At 40.8% G+C, this 17,856-nt stretch overlaps 1 protein-coding gene across 1 annotated transcript in view; it reads right to left on the bottom strand.

The window, feature by feature from the left end:
* The window catches only part of wnk4.S (WNK lysine deficient protein kinase 4 S homeolog), a 134,571-nt gene that overhangs the window by 52,463 nt on the left and 64,252 nt on the right, over positions 1–17,856 (bottom strand). The window contains exons 2-4 of the mRNA XM_018238356.2: positions 15,213–15,385; positions 14,485–14,705; positions 12,794–12,951 (exon numbers count right to left, since the gene is read on the bottom strand). Coding sequence (XP_018093845.1) covers positions 12,794–12,951; positions 14,485–14,705; positions 15,213–15,385 — 552 coding nt within the window. The remainder of the gene's footprint in view (positions 1–12,793; positions 12,952–14,484; positions 14,706–15,212; positions 15,386–17,856) is intronic.

Below are 17,856 nucleotides of genomic sequence, written 5' to 3'. Positions count from 1 at the left end.
ACTATTTTTAATTTCTTACAATTTAGGCAATTGGTGGACTTCTTTTTGCATCAGCCAGGTATTTGCTATGCAAACGTCATTTCCATCATTCAAATACCAATCTAATCAATGCACAGTATCAATACTGTTTTAAGTATTTAAGTACATTTAGAGGCCTATTTATAAATGCTTGATCCTGGTTTTTGAGGTTTCTGAAACCACAACTAAACTCCCTTTCCTGGCCACTCCATATCAGCATTACAATTGGGAGGCCCCTCCCATCCCCGCCCATAGACCAGACCGTCCCTCCCTCTAAAGTTATAAAGGTATCCCAAGAACCTCCCCACCTTGTCTTTTTTCTTTCTGTCCTCCGTTCAGGACTGTCTCAGGGTCATATCTAGCTTGGCTTACCTTCCCTGGATTGGCGTGTAACCCCTCTAGGTGAATCATGACAGAGTGCCTCACTTTCCTCCCTCTCTTGCAAAGTTAGGGATTGGCAAGTGTCCATGCGAAATGACACCCCCAGGTTTTTTCACTGCCTTGGTTATCTCGCACTGCTCTTCAAGAGGCGCGACATGGAGGTGGCCATTCTAGGTTGCCTGTGTTGCAAGGAATCCCTTTTTTCCCTTTCGTTCCGTTCCTTGTTCCCTTATCCAAAATGGCGCCCGATCTACCTCGCGCACGCGCGTTCGTTCTGGGCTTTCTCTGCGAGTCCCAAGTCTCGCGAGACCGGCGGCCATCTTGGATTAGGGGCTGTTGCGGAACCGCACGTCAGTTCCGGACCGCGATCTTTTAAAACTGCGTGGGGGGTTGCGCTGGCCTCCTGTTTGCTTGGGCTCCCCTGGGAGTACTGCCTGCCGGTTCGGGTTACTTTTTCTCCTTCTCCGTGGGTAAGTATTTCTTCTGCCTTGCGCGTGCTTCTACTGTCTCCCTTCTGTGTTTCTTACATATTCACTCTTGCTCTTGGCTCAGGTTCTTTTGTCCTGGGTATGGATTCCTCAGCCTCGATCGCCTCTGCCCTCCAAGCTAGGTAGGTCCCTCCTTTTCTCTCTTTCTCTCTCTCTCTCTTAAGAAAGAATTTTGTAGTGTCAGGGGCAGCCTGTAAGCCAGCGGTTGCCTTGATATCCGTGGCAAAGGCTATGTCCTTTTGGATAGACAACATTGACCGAGCGCTAGCGGAAGGTGTTGATAAAAAGGAGATCTCCTCTAGCCTAGCAGAACTTAAATTGGCCACTGGTTTCATCTCAGAAGGAGCTGTGGACTTAACCAGGTTGGTAGCTCGTTCTATGGCCATCTCAGTAGGGGCTCGCCGAGCTCTGTGGCTCAGGTCTTGGTCAGCAGACATGTCATCCAAGATGAGTCTCTGTACCCTTCCCTTTGAGGGTCAACGTCTTTTTGGCGCCAAACTAGATGATGTCATTTCAAAGGCTTCGGGGGGTAAAAGTCTGTTTTTACCTCAGGGAAAAAATAAGCAGAAAGCCATGCCTTTCAAATCCTCTTTTTTTCGGGAATCAGGAAGAGCTAGACCCTTTCAGCAGTCTTCCAGACCACAGGGAGAAGCTCCAAAGTCTTTCCCATGGAAAAAGGGAAACACATCTTTTCATAGAGGGGAAAAGTCCAAGTCATCCCAGTTCATCAAGAAATCTTCCTGACTATCCGTCCATGACGAGGAAAGTGGGGGCCAGGTTGGCAAGTTTCCAGGGACAGTGGCTCTCCACAATCTCAGACCAGTGGGTACTGGACATCTTAAGAAGGGGATACTTTCTAGAGTTCACCTCAATTCCTCCGGAAGACCATTTCGTAGTCTCCTCTTACCCCAGAGGGCCAAAAAGAGAGGCATTGAACCATCATCTAAGGTGGTTAATGGAGGAAAAAGTGATCATCCCAGTTCCTTTGGAGGAGAGGAAGATGGGTTTTTACTCAGTCCTATTTTTAGTAAAGAAGGCTTCGGGAGAATGGAGACCCATTCTGGATCTGAAACTTATCAACAAGCATCTGAGAGTTCAAAAATTCAAAATGGAGTCCATCTTCTCGATCATTGCCACAGTGCATCCGGGGGATTGGCTTCTCTCCATAGACTTGCAGGATGCCTATCTGCATATCCCTGTGGCCGAGTCTCACCAGCGCTTCCTTCGCTTCGCAATAGCAGGGAAGCATTTCCAATTTCGATGTCTGCCCTTCGGGTTGTCCACAGCCCCACGAGTCTTTTCAAAAGTTTTAGTCACCTTGGTTGCAGCTCTCCGTCTAGAAGGCATTCCGATTTGGCACTATCTCGACGATATCCTGGTTTCAGCAAAACAGAAGAGCACCTTAATACATCACCGAGACCGGGTTATCAGTTTTTTGGAAAACCACGGGTGGTTAATAAATATAGAGAAGAGTCAACTGACTCCATCACAATCCCTGGTTTACTTGGGATCATGGTTCAACACTCAGGAGGGGTTGGTGTCCCTTCCCCCCCAGAGGGTCAGTACCCTTATCAGTCTATCTTCGAGCTTCCAGATCAAGAACCAGGTCTCGGCAAAAGAACTGATGTCTTTGATAGGCTCCATGGCTTCCACCATTCCGGTGACAAAGTGGTCAAGATGGCATATGAGACCAGCTCAGTTCCTCTTCTTGGATCATTGGGACAGGTGGGAAAAGGACTGGAACCAGTTAATCCCTCTTTCCCAGGTTTTCAAAGACTCAATCCAGTGGTGGATGTCGGAGAAAAATCTGACACAGGGTTTTCCTCTATTTCAGCCTCAATGGAGAACCTTAATCACGGATGCCTCATCTCTAGGCTGGGGAGCACACCTGGGCTCGCAGTGGGTTCAGGGAATGTGGCCCTCTCGGCAGGTCAATGTTCCTTCGAACATAATAGAAATAAGAGCAGCAAAATTAGCCTTGTTTCATTTTTCCAAAATTCTTCAGGGATCAGCAGTCAAGCTCTTGATAGACAACACGACAGCTGTGAGCTACATCAAGAAGCAGGGGGGAACCAGGAGCAGATCCTTACTTCAAGAAGTCCAACCAATCCTGGACTGGGCAGAGAAGAATCTCTGCTTGCTAACAGCAGATTACCTGCCAGGCATAAACAATCAGAAAGCAGATTTTCTAAGTCGCAACACCATCTCGAATCACGAGTGGTCCCTGAATCCAGAAGTCTTCCAGAGGCTGGGAGAGAGATGGAGTTTTCCGGTAGTCGACCTATTTGCAACGAGTTCCAACACGAAGGTTCCAGTATTCTTCTCCAGGAAATTTTCCCCTACAGCGAAAGGGCTGGATGCGTTTCTTCACCCTTGGTCATTCACCCTAGCTTATGCCTTTCCTCCATTCCCTCTCATCCTCAAGGTCCTTTTGAAGACCATTCAGGACAAGAGCGAGTTAATTCTGGTTGCTCCGAATTGGCCACGCAGGCCTTGGTACCCGCTGCTTCTCAGTCTATCAGTAGGCCCTCCCTGGCCTCTTCCCAGGAGAAAGGATTTATTGAACCAAGGTCCTCTTCTACACCCAAATCCAGCAGCTCTGTCCCTTCATGCTTGGAGGTTGAGCGCTCGAGACTGGCAAGGCTAGGATTACCTGAGAAAGTAGTAGAAACCCTGCTCAAGGCAAGGAAACCCTCTACCTCCTCTACTTACTACAGAGTATGGGAATCCTTTCTGGCTTGGTGCTCCAGCAGTCAAGACACCTTGGAAGAACCTTCTCTTTCTCAAATTCTGGGGTTTCTCCAGTCTGGCCTAGACAAAGGCCTGCAGTATAGAACCCTTAGGGTCCATTCTTCTGCTCTCTCAGCTCTATCGGGAAAGGCTTGGTCCGAAGAGCCTTTGGTTAAAAGATTCTTCAAGGCAGCTCTAAAACTTCGTCCTCCTGCGAATAAAGTGCTTCCAGCTTGGAGCCTTCCAATTGTTTTAAAATCTCTATCCATATCTCCTTTCGAACCCCTGGAATCCATCTCTACCTGGTGTCTCACTCTCAAAACCCTATTCCTGCTAGCCATAGCCTCTGCATGCAGGGTAGGGGAATTGCAGGCCCTTTCTTGCTCTCCGGAACATATTTCCTTCTTTCATGACAAAGTGATCCTGAAGACGGAAAAATCTTTTCTACCAAAGGTTGTCTCAACATTCCATTTAAAGAAAGAAGTGGTCCTTCCAATCTTTTCTGAGGATATGCAGAACTCTGAGAATCTTCCAAAGATTGACCCAGTACGTTGCCTAAAACGCTACCTGGAAGTTTCAAAAGCCTTCAGAAAATCCAGTAGATTGTTTATCATCCCAGCTGGCAGCAGAAAAGGTCATGCAGCCGCAGTATCCACCATCAGTAGATGGATGTCCATATGTATCTCCAAAGCCTATCAAGCCCAAGGCAAGCTAGCACCTGAGGGTTTAAGGGCACATTCCACGAGGGCTGTTTCTACCTCATGGGCAGCCTTGGCAGAGGTGCCTACGACGCAGATATGTGAGGTTGCTTCATGGTCCTCAGCCCGAACCTTTGTAAAACACTATCATCTGGATCTGCCTTGTTCCAGCAATCATGCATTTGCAGCTGGAGCTCATCTCGCATTCTCCTCATAAAATTATTTTCAGCAGTTTGGTTTACTGTGTTTTTTCCCACCCATTGGGATAGCATGGCTTGGTATATCCAATTGTAATGCTGATATGGAGTGGCCAGGAAAATGGAGAATTCTTTTCATACTTACCGTAATTCTCCTTTCCTGGCCACTCTCCATATCAGCATTACCCACCCCTCCAGAACTTAAACTTGGTATTAGACAAGGTGGGGAGGTTCTTGGGATACCTTTATAACTTTAGAGGGAGGGACGGTCTGGTCTATGGGCGGGGATGGGAGGGGCCTCCCAATTGTAATGCTGATATGGAGAGTGGCCAGGAAAGGAGAATTACGGTAAGTATGAAAAGAATTCTCCATTTTCTCTAAAACCAAAAAAGTCCGAACTGATTAAAAATGGTCCAATAGGATCAGTGCAGCTCCCAATAACTTCTATAAGACCTCAACAACTTTGACCTGGCAAAATGTTTGCATTAGAGGTTTTCATGGTGTTAACACTTAGGGGCATATTTATCAAGGGTCGAATTTCGAAATTCGAAAATGTTGAAATTCCAATTCAAAAAGACCAACCAAAATTAAGTCAAAGGTTTTTTTGGGTTGAATATATCCATTTTCGATCGAATAGGTGCGTATTCGGCCTAATTTAAATTGTTCGAATCAAAGGAATAGCACATTCGATCAAATTTAATTCGTAGTTTTCAGTTTTTCAGTCCACCAATTGACACCAAAGGACTATTCCCTAGTCGAAGTACACAAAAAATAGCTAGAAATTCAAATTTTTTCATTTGAAAATTCACCTCGACCTTTGATAAATCTGCCCCTTAATAAATCTCAGATTTTAGTAAACACAGGAATGGGATCCATTATCAGGAAACCATTGACCCAGAAAACTCTGAATTAAGGGAAGGCCATCTCTCATAGACTCCATCAAAATCAAAAAAATTTAAATTTCTAAAAACAATTACATTCTTCTCTGTAATACTAAAATGGTACCTCATATATAATCCCACGTAGCAGAGAGAAGTAAGCTTTGTCCATATTATTTTTCCTTTTCCCTCAGTTCCAGTTAGGCTTCATTCTTAGTGACACATTCAGCCAAAACATCTGGCATTACTATCAACTGGTTCCTTCTGCACAAGCAATACATTACATTTTGCATCCCTTAATTTCCATTGCCCTCATATGCATGGTTACCATTACTACAGTCCATCTTGCAGGGGATTTGGTTCAGTTCCCATACTTTACATCTTGTCTCAATATCTATAAATTTCCCTGGAGACACCCTTATATGTATTTGAACATTTCCATTCAGTCTTTGGTGCTATCTCATGCCATTAGTTACTGTTATACTGAATGTTCTGACTTGGCTTTTACATGTGTTTAAAGTGGTAAACAATGTTGCTGGGACAAGTCTTCTGACCCAGCCACAGTAGACTGACAACAACTACAGTAGATGACAATGCTTTGAAATGGGGCATTTGTCAGGGTACCACACCAAAACTTCTGTAAAAACTGATGCTTCGTGCATATATGCTATAGGATTTTATTGTGTCTTTTTATCTATAGCCTTAAGGGTAATGGGATACAGCTTGAATCCAGCGAGTGAAAATAATTCAATGTCATACAGGCATGAGATCTATTCTCTGGAATTTGTGTAATTTATGACCTCTGTGGCAGTGTAAATAGGGCAAAAAAGTGGTCACTCTGAAACAGAGCACAGAGACTTGTGGCTGACTGCATTTGAAAATTGTAGGTCTTTGTGTATAAGAGGTTTATGGATTTGGATACCATGCATTTACTTGACAAATCTGACTTTGTTACTTTGTGGCAACAATTTGGAGAATGCTCTTTCCTGTGTCAGCATGATTTTGAGGGTGACATGATTATGACGGTAAGAGGAGAATTGGTTCGCTGAGGTTGGAGTCGAAAAACCTGACTGGCACAGATCTCTGACATCAACCCAACAGAACACCTGAGTGATGAACTGGAGCACTGACTGAGAGGCAGGCTGATCTCCAACATCAGTGCCCGACCTCATTAATGCAACTAAGCAGAAGCAAATCCCACCAACAATGTTCCAATTTCTACTTCCTATTAATACCTTAGGTTTCATAATGAGATGTTGGCCAGGCAGGTGCCAGATACATTTGGTTGTATAGTGTTATAGATGTATAGTGTATCAAGCCTCCTATCTCTATTATCTTGATTCCGTGCTAATAACATTGGCAGCAAAGGTCAGATGGCATTCCTGGGTAAAGAGAGATCCAGAAGCAGATGAGATAAGAAAGAAAGAACATATTTAATAGCATTCAATGATGTTGTAGAAAATCAATTTACAGCTGAAATAGCTGAAAGAGTAGGGCCAAATAGACTTTATCTGCTAACGTTAACCATATGTTGCTATAATCAGATGCCAGCATGTTCTTCTCAGACATTCATGAATGCAAGCTTAATAAAATTAGGGCTCTCTGTAATCACATAATAGTCAGGAGCATGACTGCCTTGTGCCATGTTTATGTGCAGAGATTCTCTGAAATCCTGTAAACAAAATTCTGATTAAGGAAGTGCTGTTGGCTGCAGAAATACAGACATCAATGCAGTGTACAGCTGGCTTGCTGCAAAAAATATAAGGTAAAGGATATTTAGGTATGAGATCCTATATCCGTAAAATTGTTATCCAGAAAGCTCAGAATTGCAGAATGGCTGTTTTCCATAGACTCCATTTTATCCAAATAATCCAAAAATAAATTATTTTCTTTTTCTTTGTAATACTAAAACAGCATCTTGCACTTGATCCAAACCAAGATATTATTAATCCTTATTGGACGCAAAACCAGCCTATTCTGTTTATTTAATGGTTTACATGGTTTACATAGTTTACATGGTTATTTTAGTAGACTTAAGGTAAGTTCCGAATTATGGAAAGATCCGTGAACCAAAAAAAACCCAGGTCCCAAGCATTCTGGATAACAGGTGCCATACTTGTACTGGACCAGATTTAAATCAACGAAGGAACATTATTTTATGTTTTACTTCATCAATAACTTATATGCGAGTTTTCATGTGATAAACAGTGAGATACGTTTTTTTTTCTGGCTCTATGGGACAACCTGGAAATGAATAAGGAGACTTCTAATTGAATCTGGCCCATTATATGTAATACTTAAGACCTGAGGTATTCTGGATAGGGGATCTTTCCATAATTTGGATTACTATACCCTAAGGGGGAAATGTAATAAAATTTGCAAAGAGCAAAATGTTGCATATAAAAATCCGCCTGTTGCAATGTAATATTCTTCGCTAGGCTTTCATTGCATTGCGAATCTTAATTGCGCATTGTGAACCTTTAACACCTGTTCTGGAGTTTTGTTAAATATTTTGTCGCAAAAAATGGTTTGTGATTGTGACGTTTTATCACATAAAGCCAATATTGTTTTGCCACCAATATGGATTGGTTGCAGCTTGGTTACCATTAAGTGCAATGTTCTGTGCTATTATTACAAAGGAAATCATGTAAAAAAAACTTCCTGTAATTCTGAACTTTCTAGATATCATGTTTATGGATAAGAGACCCCATAAGGGCTTCTTTACTAAAGAAGTATAATGATCAGCACATTTGACTTTATCAACAATGCAATATTTATCCTCAGAATTTCAGTGTACTTGGACCCGGAGCAGAAAGGCACAAAATTTAGCTCTAGGTACTGCAGATTTGCACTAGGTAGTAAAATGCGTGTACATGGATTCAACTTGCAAGGAAGAAAGGAATAAGAAGTGTGTGTGTGTCAACACGCCAAACCATTGTGTCTAATCAAAGTGCTAAAAAAAATTCCAACACTCACGTAGCCATGTATTTAATACCAGTTCAAGGCAGTTGTTAAATATAGGGTTCTCTCTCTAAACTAATTGGCAGCTTTCCAGTTAGGCAGGTGGTTTTATTTAAATAGATTTAATCAAAACACATACAAATAAAATCCTATGCCATTTTCAGATCACCTTACAAACAAAACAGCATACAAGTTTTTCTTGAGGTTCACTCAAGTCAAATCAAGTCAAGTTGAACTGTAATGGCAAAGTGAGTTGGGCAGTTGAGATTGAGGGGCAGGAGTGAGGAGGCTGCCCTGGAAGAGCCATTTCAGGGAAGACAGGGCAAATTTATTGCTGGTCAATTTGTCATTTTGGCCCTGACCTTGGCTGGTAAAACATGCACTGCTGCGGGAGACAAGTCTGGAAAGCCATGAAGTAAAGAGTTAAGTATTGTTTATCCTTATTACCCTTGGACAACACTTCCATTCAACTTCATTAACATTGGAACACAATGTATTCTGGGAACAACACTGTCTAGCTTATCTCAACTTCCTATCAGTCATCCACTGACTTTATGGAATGTCATGCAGCAGGATCAGTAATGTCTAGGACAAAAAAGACAATTACAGGGACTCCAATACAACAAACACATTGTATGAATGAGAAAGCTGTGACCTTTACAGGTATATGTGGACAAGTTTGAGTCCCTTAAATTGGAAATATTTCTGGGTATTCAAAGCAAATTTCTCTCTGTGAAGGTAGCCTTCATTATAAAATCCACTTGTTTGACAATATGCCCGCCAAAGGTATATCAGACTAATCCATTACAACAAATGGAATAGAGGCTGTTGGGGTGAGGACTGCATCAAACCTGTCCAATCAATATCTTTCCAATTTTTCATAAGATCTTGGTCAGATGGCCCTATTGGAGGGCTCCATGTATGGACAGATAAGCTGCTGAATTGGTCTAAAGGACCCAGCAGTTCAACTCTGCCTGTGTTTGGCCTCCTTAAGCCAGCAGTAGGGAGGCAGTAAGTACAAAGTTCCCCTGATGCTCCATAACTTGCACATCTGAATGACCACAGGGTCGTTCCAAGATTCGTTATCATTCAGTACACCTACTGTACCAGTTCCTCTGCATACAGAGAGAGGCTCAGCTCTCTAGAAGAAACTCTGGGTTGAAAGAGGGCATTTTGCAACATAAAAGGTCATTTTAAGGTGTATTAATTGTAAAGATAATTTCAGTATACAGCATTCTGAAGGAGTCCCTTTGGATCTGGCCTACCACTTTTTGGATGCACGAGAAATTCATACAGGTGAGGTTTTAGTAGGAGTTTTATCTCAGCTGAGATCACTTGGTCTCTTATGACCTTAAACTGCGGGATATATTTTGACTAATCACCCAGTCTCCAGTATTTCCAAGTTTGATGGCATGTTTACCTATAGGATACAAGATTCTCTTTCATCTATTAAGCAAGTACGCAAGTAGCCTTCAACAGAAAAATCAAAAGGCTGCAACTGCATGCACAAAAACGTAATGTCAGGAAACATCAGGAAATTAAGTTAAATAAACATATATAACATTTCTGTGTCTGTATATACCAGTCTGTCTGTATGCACCTTTGAGTTTTTATGTGCTAGAGGGACCAACGTTTTCTGTAACTTTTGTTTCGAATAGTATTAATGTCCAGGACCTCCTCATACATTTTCTGTAATGGTGTAGGTGCCCTGCATGCCTTCTACAAAAGAGCTACTGTTTTGACAGCAAACAGAACATGGCATAAAATAATCGCAAAAAAATGTCAGTAAATCATGGGTCCAGCAATTGCTTAAACAATTTGACAGTAGTCCTTGGTAAATATATGCTAGCCTTTGGTGCGACACATGCCATTTAAAGGAGAAGGAAAATCATCTTGCACTTGGGGGTGCCAAATGTTAGGCACCCCAAGTGATTGTATATACTTACCTGAAACCCCTGGCCGGTGCTCCTATCAGCAGAAAACCCCTGGCCCGGGGTACTTCCGGTGAGCACTACGGTGAGATCCTCTTCTGTATTCCTATTTCTTTGCGCGGCTGCGCAGTAGATCGAAAAGTTGGCTGTTTCGTTCTACTGCGCATGTGTCTGCCCCTGGCAATTTGAAGAAGGAAGAACCCGGAAGAGGATCGGTTGGTGCTTGCTGGAATAACCCCGGGCTGGTGCAGTTTTCTGCTGATAGGAGCACCGGCCCGGGGGTTTCAGGTAAGTATATGCAATCACTTGGGGGTGCCTAACATTTGGCATCCCCAAGTGCAAGATGACTTTCCTTCTCCTTTACAACGGATTTATAGCAGTGACATAATTTGTTAGCTAACTTAATATTCTGGAGGGCCCTTTCCATGTTTTCCTCTTCCAATGGGAGATAGCTTTGGTTCTCCTATGAAGCTTGAGCAAAGAACTTCAAATGGGTTAATACCTGAGGGGATCTTGGTATAGGTCTATACATGGGAGCTTAAACCATTGCCTTAAAACCTCAAGTTTTTGTTCAAAAAGAGAGTTTAAGCTTCTAATGCGCTCTAAAGTTCTACCCATTTCCTTATGTGCAGGCACTGTGAGGTACCCCTCAATAGGTAGAAAGAAGGATAACTCAAAACAGAACTACTTGAGCTTCTGCTGATGTTCCCATAGCATTAGCAAGTCATTAGTTAGCTGTACAGAGATATTCTAGGAATATGGGTTACTTGACTTCTGGACATATTTACATAGATAAATCGGGTTGAAAAAAGACAAAGTCCATCAAGTTCAACCCCTCCAAATGAAAACCCAGCATTCATACACACACCCCTCTATACACTAACATAAATTATATATACTCATATCTATATTAACTATAGAATATAGTATCACAATAGCCTTTAATATTATGCTTGTCCGAGAAATCATCCAGGCCATTCTTATAAGCATTTACAGAATCAGTCATCCCAACAACATTCGGCAGTGCATTCCACAACCTCACTGTTCTCACTGTGAAGAGCCACCTACGTTGCTTCAAATGAAATTTCTTTTCTTCTAGTCTGAAGGGATGGTCTCTGGTGCGCTGATCCTCTTTATGGGTAAAAAGGTCCCCTGCTATTTGTCTATAATGTCCTCCAATGTACTTGTAAAGTGTAATCATGTCCCCTCGCAAGCGCCTTTTTTTCCAGAGAAAACAACCCCAACCTTGACATCTACCATCATAATTTAAATCTTCCATCCCTTGACCACAGTTAAGAATCCACCTGAAGTGTTTGCAACAACTCTCTCTCTCTCTATGGTAACCCAGTGCTGGTCTTAAAGTAGTAACTCCCTGCAGAAGCGGATATTGTTGTGAATTTGCGTGTGCGCGAACTGGCGGCAGGTCCCGAATGGGGTGTGGGCCCTGGTGCAGTTACACCCCTAGTAGTTTCGCCACTGTCTTAAAGTCTGTTTTATGAACTCTCAGACACTTTCTTTAATTCAGTTAGGAAAAACAACAACATTTTAATAAGAGCTATTTGGCCAAACCAAGTGATGTACAGTATGTGTATGTAGACTTGCGATATCTCAAAGGCCGGTTTATTTACTATGATACAGTACATCCCAAATGCTTTGTTAATCCCTATGCAATTGAGATAGAATATACTAGTTTCTAGACTTGAGATAATTCTAGCAACACCAAGAGATACTGGGCTGGCCTAGATCTATGAGTGCTGCCAAACTCTTCTAGTGTTTATCTTTTGCCCCCTTACTACCCACAACAGCTTCCATTCATTATTCTGTGTTAGACCAATGAAAGCTAATTGCTGTTTCCTGTGGGTTAGTTAGAAGTAAACACAACAAATGTGCAGAAACACTTTATGACTCCCTTAAGCTTCAGTTACTTTAATTAACATATCAAGACCATTATGGGCTCTTTTTCAAGAAAAAGTCTGCCTTACTTGCATTCAGTGTCATTCTACCTGCAAGAAAACTGAATTTTTCAGATGTATCACTTAGGTTTAAATGAGTTTAGCCCTGCCACTTTAAAGATCATGTGCATTTTACGTATATATATCTTTTACATTTCAAAGTTTAATCTTATAAATTACTAAAGGTGGCCATAGACGTAACAATTAAGATCTTTCTTGGAAAAGATCTTTCCAAGAAAGATTGTTCGTTTCAATACACACGTGTAGAGCTGAATCATCAGATATACAGCTAGATATACGGGAAGAAACAATAGAATTCTTCTGACGATACAGCACTAACAATGGCCGATGTTTGGGTCCCTTCAAAGGCACCCAATCAAAATTTTCCATCTAGCCCGTTCGATGAGCCGACCGATATCCAAGTATTCTGCCGATATCGGCGGGCTCTTTTTCCACCATACACGCAACGAATATCGGACGAAAATTCGGTTCGTACGATATTATCTGTGCGTCTATGGCCACCTTAACACTGCATGTTGTACATTGTCTAGAAACTTACCGAGGTCACTTTGCGGTATATCTGTGCTGCATTTTGGCATTCAGAGTAAGGATATTCAGATGTAGCCATTTCAAGCATACACATCCCAAATGCATAGACATCCACAGCTTCATCATACTTTTCTTCATACATCTCAGGAGCCATAAACTCTGGCGTACCTGCAGTAAATTATGAAAAAAACATTGGGGTTGGTGGTTCCCAAGTAAGAATAAAACTTTTTGCTACAGGTTTGGAGAACTTGGCAAAATATGGGGTTTGTCAGAAATATCCATTAAGTTTCCAGATATTAGTCTAGAGGGGCTATTTACTAACTGTAGCCTACAGATTACCCTCTCCAACCACATTAATCACAGAAATCACGCACACCAAACTTTCAGTGCAATGGCATCTAATTTGTGTCAAAGTGCAAATACAATTGTGTCAATTTTTACACACAGACTACTACTACCCCTGGTCACTACATGAATGCTTAAATAATGGTAAGAAACATGGTAGCGTAATTAGAAACCTGCACTTTGCACACTTCGGGTGCATAAGTAAATAACCCCTTAGGCATCTTCAGAAGTGCGCTTCAAAGCTCTTCACTTAAATATACACTATGTTAACTATAAAAAGAAGCAACATAAAAATACTTTTATTAGAATGTCAAAAGATAACTATGAAAGAAAATCCCTTGCAAATTAGTGAAAAGCAAAGACAAATAAACCAAATAAATCTGATTGGTAAATGATGAACCTTATGTTCTGTAAATTGCATAATAATAATTTTTATGCTGTGCCATTAAGCACATTGCATCATTTGTAAATATTTTTATGTTTCTATGGACTTTTCAGCACAAGGAATAAAATATATCCTGCCTTGTCAGAATCAGCTGAGGGCAAATATTTAGTCTTTCACGGAGCTTGAATCTTGGAGGAGTGCACGGCAAAGAATGTTTTGTGTTTTTACATACAAAATGACATTACACCAAAGGGGAAACATTCACCATAGTTTAAGGCTACTACAATTTTTTATAGAATTTTCCTACAGATAAAACATATAGAAACAAAGAGAAAAATCCACAAAGACTTAGTTAATCTCCAACTTTGTGTTTAGCAATGTTACTGAATCTAATAAAACTACCTCTGTTTAGGTCAAAAAAATTTTTATGCATAGGTGCCAATACTAGGCCCCAGGCCAAATATTCAAGAAAATCAGAAACTAGTTTTGCTTCATTATCTATATAGCCCTAATGAAGGCCTCTCTCTCACTTCCTTTTCTGGGTCTGGCTGCACTCTGGACAACAGATAAAACATTTGCAAGCCCCAGAGAGTACAGTGCCGCCCTCCAACATTCCTCAGACTGGCGTGTCTGTGGCCTACTGGGGCTGTCACCTCCAAGGCCTCCCACAGTTGCAAACTCCTATACACACCATCAGCCTATACCCACCCCATGATCTGGGTGGGACAGAAGCACCCAAAGCTACTGGTGGAGATTGGGGAGCAGGACTGAGCCGGGCCCATTGGGTCCTGCTAGCCCAGTCCAACCCTGTTTGACTACAGAATTATTCTGGATTGAGTAGCATCACTATCTTTTAATGCATCAAGATAACTGCAGCGAAGGAATACAGAGCTTTCCAGAAATACTTTTACACTCTTCTTATCTACTATACACTTACAAGAAAGAGCTGGCTAAGAGTTAAATAGCTGTACCTATGACACTCTTTGCAAAGGAGGCACTTTTCAAGGTAGCCAGACCAAGGTCTCCAATCTTCACAAAGCCGGTGGGACCTGTGATAAAGATGTTGTCACACTTCAGATCACGGTGGATGATGGGAGGGCAGCGAGTGTGGAGGAAATGAAGACCTTTCAAGATCTGACGACTCCATCTTTGTAATACTTTCAATTTCATCTCCTTGAATCGCTTTAGGTAGCTAATGTATAAAAAGACCAACACAAGTTTCTTAAATAGATAACATTATCACAAATTAACAAAATGAATTGTTAAGGTGGCCCAACATGGGCTGGAGATGACCTACCCAACTGAAATATTCATGGATCTTTTAGTGAATGGTCAGCTTAAATATGAAATGTTGTACTGTGCTGGCTTTTAGCACCTTTAGTTTTCGTTAATTCATTGGAATCCAATGGTGGAACTACATGGATGGCAGGGAAAGGTACATACCTAATGGTAAGGATGACAGCAAGGTGCAAAGAAGGGTGCATAATGTGCACAAGGGCCAGTATGTCCTTAGCTAAGTTAAAGCTGGAATCATATCTGCTAAAATGAAAATTGCCTCTGTTCTGAGAACCATTTCTCAGTAAAATGCAGAAAGGGGTCCCACATAAAATATCAGCAGTTCTTTACTTGGGATCATGATGAACTAAAGACCACAGTTTTTCAGTGAATAGACTGACTCACTAAAAGCAAAACCACTTACGTCTTCAGGGTGCCTGATGTCATGAGTTCAGTGACGAGGACAATGCAGATCTGCCCTTTGACTATGGTCTTCCAGGAATCATAGAACCTGACAATGTTTGGGTGTTGCAGGCCCTTCAGCATCTCTACTTCTTCACTGAACCTCTGCCTCTCAGCTTTTGTCAGCTTTCTGGTCTAAAAATTATGAAAAAAAAAAGAAAAGAATAAACACTCTGAAATAAAGTAATGGATAGCTGACTCTCCTGGATGCTGTTTCTTAATCTTGAGACCCCAAATGTTGCTGGACTACAATTATCATCTTGCTTCAACATAAACAGTAAGTCCAGCAACATCTGAAGTCCCAACGTTAGGAAACAGGGCTTTGTAGAGAATCATATAGCAGTAGTTTATGTATGAATAGAACATGAAAACAGGACTTGTGCTGGACAAGTGAATCAAGTAATGGTTTTTAATGCAAGAAACAATGCACTTCGGTTTCATACAAATCTCTCTTTGATTTTTGTGAGAGTTGGAAGAAAGTAAATCATTAGATATCCCATAATGACACCCCTACCTAATTATAAGTCTGAGACAATGATAGAATGTATCATATGTGACATATGTCGCAGAGCTCCATTATCTTTGTTTAAACTCACTCTTCTATGTTTAAACAATGGTTTAAACTGATGGTACACCAATGGTACACCAAGCATTTTCCCCATTGGTGTATTTCTGCTGGCAGAAAAGTCACCTGCCATTACCTTGAATGGGGGTCATTTATCAAAACCGGGCAAATTTGCCCATGGGCAGTAACCCATGGCAACCAATCAGATTGCTGTATTCATTGTTCTACTTGCAACTGGCTTTAAAAAGCTAATCACTGATTGGTTGCTATAGTTAACTGCCCATGGGCAAATTTGCCCAGAGTTGATAAATGAGCCCCAATGTCCTTTATTAACCATCTATCACTGCTCATACAAGGGAATTCTAACATTTTTCAAACATAAGCATTTTAGGACCAAAATCCACCCATCAAATAAAAATGCTGGGTTTATTTTATTAAAGAAAAAAATGCCTTTTTTGAAACATATTCTCTTTAATTGTCTTGTGATGAACATACATTTAGATTGTCCTTTTAAAAACATATCATTTTTAAAAATTATATAATTATATTTTATCAGTTTCGTCGATCTCTGCAATGAAATCACCTGAGAATTCTCAATACAGATAGTTTTGGTAGATACCAATTTTCACAAAGACATGTCTTAACTCCCAATCAATAATACAATCTAACAATAAGAATGGGCTGTTGCATCATTTGTTCCATAGAAATATAGTCTTGTGTTGTGAGTCATATTCATATCTGGATATTTTTGACAAAACTGACCTTGAGCTGTTAAAAATATTAGCTTTGTGGGACTAATCTGGACATCATCCCCCATTTCTTGGGACAATCCTGAGGATTTAGGGTTTCAAATAAGGATATATTAATCCCTGTTGACAAAGTTGAGGCTCTGTTTATATAGGATGGGCAGAGCCAGCAAAAACCTGCAGTTGCAAATTGCTTCTGCTCTAGTTGTAAATTGTCTCCTGCTTGAGCAAGAGAGCAAGGACTTAATTACACAGTGTCCTTGCTTTCCTGGTGTTTCCTGTACTAACGTTTGACAGCAGCAGGAGACAATACATTTAAGAATAAACATTCTATTCCTTAGTTTTGTCTTCATCCAACCACCACTTTAGGCTCAGAAGCAACGTCTGTGAATCAGAAAAGTAACTTAAAACTATCACTCTGGGCAGCAGATCTCTAAGTGTGTCTAGGTATGCTCATGTGAAATTAGTCAGGATTCTGGAACTACACATATTGTGTTTGCAGGCAATGACAAAAAACCTTTATCATTATGTTACATTAATCTTTTTTTTGCACCTCTTTTTCTGTTGTGGAAAAAGCTTTAAAAAAAACGCTTTCCATTGTCTTCATTATTGTTTCTCTTTTACTGATATAACTAGACAGTTAATTAAATATAACATTTTCTTCCCTTCTCCAATTATTCTCCAAACTGGGGATGATTGGATGGTGCTCTGTTTCCATTTGAGACCAATTATTCCTTTTTCAGCTGTAGGTGCGTATTTATGTAAGCTTTAAGATGATTTGATACAATTAGAGGTTGCCTTTTCTCATAATAAGCACATGATTCCAAAGGGATCATTAAAAAGAAACAATGGACTACTAATTTCATCCAAAGTAGGATAATTAAGGGAATCTTTTAAAGGTGTGCTAATTTTCCATCATTGCTGCACCACCTCATTTCTATTAATGTTTATATCATTTTTCCAATTTTAATGTTAAGAATTAGGGTTATGTGTACCACAAGGCCATGGGGAAGTCTAAAAGTTGATAGCCCTGATATGGGTACTTGTGTCAAGGTAAGAAAACCTTACAAAATAAGTTGCTTCTTCATATTTTGTTTGTTATGGATTTGAGTAAGCATAAAATCCGTCTTCTTAAATTTATTTGAAAACAGATTTATTCTTGAAAAAATAAAATATAGTACACACTCCAGCACTGCATTAAATGTGTGCTGGTGCTATGAAAGGGCGGGCAAAACTGGTCCTTATTATATAAAGAAAATCTCACAATTAAGCCATGGCAGATAATATTTTAATAT

Source organism: Xenopus laevis, chromosome 9_10S (assembly GCF_017654675.1).
Source record: "Xenopus laevis strain J_2021 chromosome 9_10S, Xenopus_laevis_v10.1, whole genome shotgun sequence".
Classification (NCBI taxonomy): domain Eukaryota; kingdom Metazoa; phylum Chordata; class Amphibia; order Anura; family Pipidae; genus Xenopus; species Xenopus laevis.
This window is presented reverse-complemented; position numbering and strand designations above follow the sequence as displayed.